This window comes from Limulus polyphemus, unplaced genomic scaffold, assembly GCF_000517525.1.
Source record: "Limulus polyphemus unplaced genomic scaffold, Limulus_polyphemus-2.1.2 Scaffold2171, whole genome shotgun sequence".
In the NCBI taxonomy this organism is placed as follows: Eukaryota; Metazoa; Arthropoda; class Merostomata; order Xiphosura; family Limulidae; genus Limulus; species Limulus polyphemus.
The window spans coordinates 192,601-200,700 of NW_013667781.1; the positions used below are offsets into that span (position 1 = coordinate 192,601).

At 33.5% G+C, this 8,100-nt stretch overlaps 1 protein-coding gene across 3 annotated transcripts in view; it reads right to left on the reverse strand.

Moving 5' to 3' along the window:
* The window catches only part of LOC106466158 (DNA primase large subunit-like), a 27,337-nt gene that overhangs the window by 5,266 nt on the left and 13,971 nt on the right, over positions 1–8,100 (reverse strand). For all 3 annotated transcript variants that reach the window (XM_013926400.2, XM_022394123.1, XM_022394122.1), the window contains exons 5-6: positions 4,086–4,250; positions 1,264–1,596 (exon numbers count right to left, since the gene is read on the reverse strand). In XM_013926400.2, coding sequence (XP_013781854.2) covers positions 1,264–1,596; positions 4,086–4,250 — 498 coding nt within the window. The remainder of the gene's footprint in view (positions 1–1,263; positions 1,597–4,085; positions 4,251–8,100) is intronic.

An 8,100-nucleotide genomic window follows, 5' to 3' on the forward strand; every position in this document is an offset into this window, starting at 1 on the left:
TTGTCCCAGTAATTATAGACCCATTAAGGCTTACATCAGTTGTGGGGAAAGTTTTGGAAAATCTGATAAAAGATGCTTTGCAAAGACATTTCACAAAGTTTAGAATTTTATTGGATAGTCAACATGGTTTTACTTAGGGAAATCTTGCTTTACAAATCTTTTAACATTCTTTGAAAAGGTTACTGCTTATGTACATGAGGGTAAGGGTGTAGATTTGGTGTATCTGGATTTTTAGAAAGAATTTGACAAGGTACCACATAAAAGGCTTGTAAAAAAATATCTCTATAGGTGTGGGGGATAAGTTAACAAATTAGATAGAAGAGTGGCTAGATGGAAGAAAGCAGAGGGTTGTTACAAATGGAATTCAGTCAAACTGGATTAATGTCACAAGAGGGGTACCTCAGGGCTCAGTCTTAGGACCTTTGCTCATGTTGATTTAACACAGATGAAGGAATAGTTAATAAATTACTTACATTTGCAGATGATATTAAGGTTTTGGGTGTTGCTAGCTGTGAAGAGGATGCTGCTGATTTACAAAAGGATTTAGATCATTTAGTGAGTTGGGCAAATAAATGCAAGATAATGCATGTGGGTTATCATAATTTGAATTACAAGTATAATTTGGATTGGAATAATCTTAACAGTGTTATGAAAGAAAGGGACCTTGGTGTAATAGTCAACCAGTCTCTAAAGCCATCCAAGCAGTGTGCTGTTGCTAGTGGTAGGACAAATAGGATTTTAGATTGTATCTACAAAAACAGTGAATACAAGTCTAAAGAGGTTATAATGTCATTGTGCAGATCATTAGTTAGGCCACATTTGGAGTATTGTGTTCAGTCTTGAGCTCCTTACCTTAGAAAATACATTGAATTGTTGGAAAGGGTTCAGAGAAGGGTTACTAGAATGGTGCCTGAGATGGAGGGGTTGTCATAGGTCCCATGTTATCCCAAAACATTATGTTATTTATGTTCTTATAACATAGCCAGATGGTGATTCTCATTAGCTGATTTATGTTTTTATGACAAAGCCAGTTATTTATTATTACTAGCTGATTTTTATGATCTTATTTTTTTTATCAAGTTGTGTACTTTGAAGAATATTGATTAGTATAATTCCAAACTGAAAAAAGTTAGGAATTTTTACACCTTATAATGAAACTGATATATTTAAAAAAAATTCCAGTTTGAAGTCCATCTGTTTTTACTTTTCATTTTATGAGAGAAACATATAAGATTACACATAACCATGAAAATTGAAATGTACCTTCAACCCTCGCTGCAGCAAGATGCTCCGCAAATACGACTTGTCAAACCCAGCAAATGGACACCCTCCATCATCACTGGTAGCCACTAATCTTGTCTGTAATGCCCCACAGCAATGAGCGGAGTAATCCTTTCTGCCACCCTCACAGCCATACAGGTGCCGAACATTGTAAACATAACGACGATGATCCTTTGACCACTCATGTGAGCATCCAGTACGTGACAATGAACTGCTGTGTCCACAAGTTGGAGGCTGTGAATATTCCTTTTCCCAAAATTTAATTGCCTCTTCTACAGGAAGTCCAATTTCTTTGAGGTACAGTGTGTATTGAATCTTGAAATGATGAAGAAAAACATGTTCAGCAGAACCACACTTTTCAACTATACAAAGGTAATAAATTATTTTACCTGCAATTGCAATTAAACAATGAGGTACAGTCAGAGATTAATTGAGAAAATGTCTAATCAAGCAATTGATAATTTTCACTGTCATATTAAATAACCTAAACAATCACAAATCTAATTATCAATCACTTAAAATTTTTTATTATTATTAACTACTAATTATAAATTAGCTTATATCTTATGTTTCAGCTCCTAACCTGCTAACATCTTCAAGAAAGTCCTGATGTGGGGTGTCAGGATTTTAAAATATAGGTTTTTTTGCCAATTGTCAAAATAAATGGCTTTTACTTAAACTTCTTAATAGAATAAATATATATACTGTGTTGTTGTTGGGCTTACGATTCTTCTACATTAGGCATCTGTGACTTGCTAGCAATAAATTCAAAAATAAATAAACACCACACACACTTTACCTGTTTTCAAATATATATATATATCGGAACAAGTTAAACATACGTACAACATATTATTCACACTATAGAGATTATAGGCATATCATAAACACTAGATATATAGTTCTTTTCTTCTTGTCAAGTCCACTTAGGCCTACTCAATTACTTTAGAATTTCAGTTGACAAGCCGAACTATCTTCTCTTTTACTATCGCACTAGTATTCCATGTGTGATTCACTAATAATTGTGGCATGAGTTACCGTAATTGTTTGGTCTTCTTCTTTCAAAATATCCTCTGTTCTTTTTGTCAAAGTCACTCAGTCTGATTCAATTACTTTAGAACCACGCATTAACGGAATAAATTATTATTCTTATCTCCTTTTCGTTAGGCATTTCACACCAAACTTTTCATTGCCTATAACTTAATTCTCTTCTGCTATTGTCTGTCTGCTGTTTCCACTCTTCTCAACTATTTATATGTTTATCACTTAATCATCTGCCCACCTTCTAGAAATCTCTATATTCTCAACATCAATGTATTGTACACGACATTTGATAGTCTCAACATCAATGACTTATAAATACAACTTCCTACAATCATCTGCTTTTAACACTTATTATAACAAAAACTAAACAAAAATATTCACTCACAAAATAAATTAATCAAATATATCTGAACTAAACAGGTGGTAGTGGCTGGAATTCAATCCTAGGTCTTCTTGACTGAAAACAGTAGTGTGCTGTCCATTTGTATAGGGTCTCCTCCCCCTTTTAAAACTTGAATCAACTAATTGATCTGAATGGTGTGCTATCTACTTGTATAGAGTACCCCCCTTTTAAAACTTGAATCAACTAATTGATCTGAATGGTGTGCTGTCCATTTGTATAGGGTCTCCTCCCCCTTTTAAAACTTGAATCAACTAATTGATCTGAATGGTATGCTATCTACTTGTATAGAGTATCCCCCCTTTTAAAACTTGAATCAATTAATTCATCTGAATGGTGTGCTGTCTACTTGTATAGAGTATCCCCCTTTTAAAACTTGAATCAACTAATTGATGTGAATGGTGTGCTGTCTACTTGTACAGAGTATCCCCCTTTTAAAACTTGAATCAACTAATTGATGTGAATGGTGTGCTGTCTACTTGTACAGAGTATCCCCCTTTTAAAACTTGAATCAACTAATTGATCTGAATGGTGTGCTATCTACTTGTATAGAGTATCCCCCTTTTAAAACTTGAATCAACTAATTGATCTGAATGGTGTGCTGTCTACTTGTATAGAGTCTCCCCCCTTTTAAATCTTGAATCAACTAGATTATCTGAATGCCTTAAAGAGGGGTATCCAGATTTTTCTGGTTTCTATGATAGGTGAACTGTGTGTTATCAGTTAGGTGAATGTTTCTTTGTCATGGATGTACAAAGGATGTGGACAAGAAATAGAAATGTTTATCACATGTAACTACATGCATGCTGAGTTTTGGAAGGAAAGGCACAAGCAAGAGGGAATGAATGCCTCATTTTTTGGTGCTAGTTAACACTTTTATGGGATCCCCCTACCACATTGAAGTTAAAAGTGTTTAAGGGTGTTGCCAATAATTTTCACAGAATTAATCTAACTTTCATTGTAGAAAACAATGAATATATTAAATTATAAAGAGATATAAAGCATAACAATAATTTTCAATAATTTACAAATTATTATTCTAGCTACCAGTATATATATTTCACTTTTATTTTGTCCATATATAATTGCTGAACACTCACCTAGCACCTGATGTATAAAAATAAAATAAAAGCAGTTCATACCTATAAAAAAAATTCAAAAGATTAAACTACTTTTAACTTTGCAAAAACCTTCTGGTAGTACTAAATAATGAGTTAGTTTAGAACTCATGACTGACCTCCTTGTAAGACCATAAAAAGAACTTACCAAAATAACTAAATGGTAAAGGACAATCATATGGTCCTTGGTCTGAAATAAATGGTCGATATACAGTAAACAGCTATGGTTGAAGGACACTCACCCTTCCTGTGTGCCGTAATCTGTGATGCCTTCTCAGCAAAGAATGAAGGTGATTCATACATAAAGGAAAGTAATGGGATAGATCATCAATGTTTGATTGGGTGAGAGGTGATCTCGGCCCAGCCAACGGGTATTCCTTCTTGTAGCTATTCTGAAGGAAGATATTCTGATGAAAGAAAGAAATAGCTGAAGATGTAGAAGTTGGTCAAATATAAAACAAAGTATAACATTGACGCTTCTTTTCTTTGTTTCAAAAGAACTCTATAAGTAAAAAAAAAAAAGAATGCAGAACACAAACAAGCACAAACAGTATTTATGAAACACCCATGCTTCCACTTTTACCTTGACTTCAGATCTTCAAAAGTTAACTAGGTATAAAACTAAGTTTTATAACTGTGATCAAAACCATTCATCCAATGTTAAGATATCCTGTCCATAAGATTGGGACAGACCAAAAGGATATAAACAATGATACAATGTTTACGAAACACCTATGCCCCAAACTTTAACTTGACCTTTGATCTTCAAAAGTTAACCAGGTCTAAAACTTTGTAGTATCTTTTATAAAGTTTAGTCAAAATCCATTCATCCAATCTTACAATATACTGACCACAATTATATTCTTCAATAGAACCCATTCAACTTTGGCTGATGATGTTTCTATGAATGCCTCATACCTCTTAACTCTTTTCAGCATGGGCTTGTCTCTGGGACTGACCTCATAACCATATTGTGCTTGTTATAGCTTTCATGCTACAACTTTTAAATTAGTAAGCGAATGTTAACGAAATTTGGCAGATTATCAGTAAACATTACAATGCTTTCATTTGTAAAATAACAATTTTTCTTACTAAGTCTTAAGGTTTGTAAAGCAATTTTTTTCTCATGTCTTTTTATTTCTTTTCACATGTTGCTATGTATCATGCAAAATAATATTCATTTTATGATTAAAAATACTTTTATGCATCAGAAAATTTTCAAATTTCACATGCGAAATCTTTATAATGTATAGTTATCAAACATTTCTTAAGAAAAAAACTTTGTATTTTATCTGTTATTTTCAGTAATTAATCTCTGTACAGTTTTGGTGGATTTGAACGATCTCGCAACCACCATAAAAAATTAGGAAATAAACATAAGTTATGCCTCTTTCACTGTAGAATGATCACAAATTATAACATGAAAACACAAATGTTTAGACTAAATACCTTAAATCTCATAACATTATACATTTATATATATATTTATTATACAGAAGTTACAATGATGCAGCTCACGTGCACTCATGTTACCTTATCAAACAACATAAAACTGACTTTTGGTCTGTACAAAGTAACTTGTCTTGGCTGTGTTTTACTAGACTAGTGTTTTGTAAAATACAGTCACATTTCCATTATTATACATTATATATGTATATAGATTATTACTATTTTGAAATAAATTCTTAAACTTATTTTTCTTAAAACACAGAACAGTAACTGAAAAAGTAAAGCAAACAATTATCTCTTCTAGTTACGACACTTGCACTCGGTTGCTGCTTGACGTAGGTTGCTAAAGCCTTTAAAAACATTGCACGTGAAGGATATGAAACAAAATATTTTTTTAGGTTCTATATATTCATTTGAGTAACTAAAAAATCATAAATAACTATATCAATACCATAGAATTCCACTATAATTTATCAAGCTTAGTAACTAAGCTGTATTTTAGTCTAAAAAAATATGAAATTTTGAGTAGACTAAAGACACACCCTATCTCGTTGAAATATTGGTTCAAAAGAAAGAAATGGTGCCAAGACCATCACATTGGCGTAGAAAGCCATTAAGGGTACATCCCGAGCTTCTGATTGGTTATTCATTTCATATATAGAAGTAAGTGTATATAAGGGAGCATTTCCAAAAATGAGCAATATCTTAACAAATTGAAAAGATAAGAGGCTCTTATTTTATATTCTAGCTTGTCAATATCAATAATTTGAGTTTCTAATTAGTATGAAACTACATACTTAGTATTTTGACTTCACAAACATCTACTTTGAACCAGTGCTGCATTCAACATACCACGTGTCACACAAAAATCAATGTTTATCTGTGTTTTTAATATTTACTTTTAAATTAAGAAATTGAGAAATATATAGTACTAAAATCTGAATTATAATCTACAGTTTGATACCAAAGTTATTGACATAAACTTATGAAATAGTAGTTCAATAAAATTTTGAATGGGAGTCAACAAACGAGATGACATTGCCTTTCACCCGTGACCTGTCTCGAAAGGGTTAAGCAAAGTTTTGAACTCAGGTTCATCCTTACCAGCTGCTGCTAAATGATGCACTGGGCTTAGCAGTTCAAAAGTAATCATACAGTTGCTGTCATGAAAGGTAACAGCAAGCATGTTACAAAGTTCCACAAGAAATGCTTCAGCAGCAGCTTGGAACTTTTTCCTCTGGCACTATATCTACCACCTGCTTAGTGTGAGGGGCTGGTGATACAAGAAGACTCTTTAGTGCAAGTCTGGCAGTATCTACCCGTGGCATGAATGCTGTGTATGTGACTTCTTCCTTCTGCATGACTTTTGACAAGATTTCTAAAACACCCACTGCATCACACACAAAGTGTGTTATCATAACACATTTGTAAGATGCCATCTGTGTCATGAGACCAGGTAACACTGCCCAACCTTACAGTGTATATGCTCTGCACCAGCTGCAGCAAGACAACTAATAACTGCCCCCAGGCAACCACTAAGGGCCTTTCACTAAAAAAAGGCCATCTTGTGAAAACAATTTGGCAAATCTTGTTAGCACTTTCAGCATGTAATTCTTTGATTGTCCCCAGAAAATGACAAGGTTTGTAGGGAAAATTTCAAAGACTTGGTACACTGATTGAAAATTCCCAAGTACTCCACAAGGTAGAGCACCTTGTTTACCAACTTCTTACTCACTAGTTGAAGTCTTAATGGTTTGAGATGATATGAGGGTGCTCTTGTTTGAACCTGCAATAAAATTTTTATCTATCAATCAAATTCAAAATTACTAAATTATAATTTTACAACTATTCACCTTTCTTGCACATTATTTTTGTGGATATGTAGTTTAGGCTGAACTGTGTTTCAAAAGTGTAAATTGTTTGTTGATATCTCCAATATTTTTAGCATTTTGGATGTAAATATTTTGTTTTTTTATTAATTTAAATGAGTAAGTACATAATGTATTAAGTCAACAAGATATTAATGCCACTTTTTTTATATGAAAAAACCTGAACTTATATATCAAAACATATATTAAATGAAATAGTCTCCATTCTTATCGATGATGCTTTTCCATCTTACAATCAGGTTGTTATTGCCCTGATTAAGGAAGTCACTTGGCTTTGAAGCAAAAAACATGTCGAAGTCCTCTTAAACATCTTCCACATTTGCATACGTTTTCCCATTAAAAAAGATGGTAATCTGATGGTGCCATATCTAAAGAATATGGTGGGTGGGGGGAGAACTTCCCAACCCAACTCTATAATCTTGTGTTGCATCAAACGTACCATATGTGGACATGCACTGTCATGGGGAAGAAGAACACCTTTCCGATTGATGAGTGAAGGGCATTTCTGATGAAGGGCTTGACTTAAATGTTCCAGTTGCTGACAATAGATCTCTGCATTGACAGTTCACTGTGGATTGAAGAGGTCGAAATGAATTACTCCTTTGATGACCCACCAAATGCAAAGCATCACTTTCTGTGGATGGAGTCCAGGTTTTGGGGTCAGAAGTGGGTTTTGTCTATAACTGAGCCATTGTTTTTTGCATTTAATATTCACACAGAGAATTCATTTTTCATCACCAGTGACAATTCTGTCCAAAAATGGTTTACGCTCCAAAAGAGATGAAGCAGCGTTCACATGTTGGAAATTATGATCATCAGAGAGTTCATGAGGCACCCAAACACCTTCTTTATGGAGTTTTCCCATATTCCTCAAATGTTTACATATTGTTTCATGAAAGACATGCAATTTCTGGGCCAT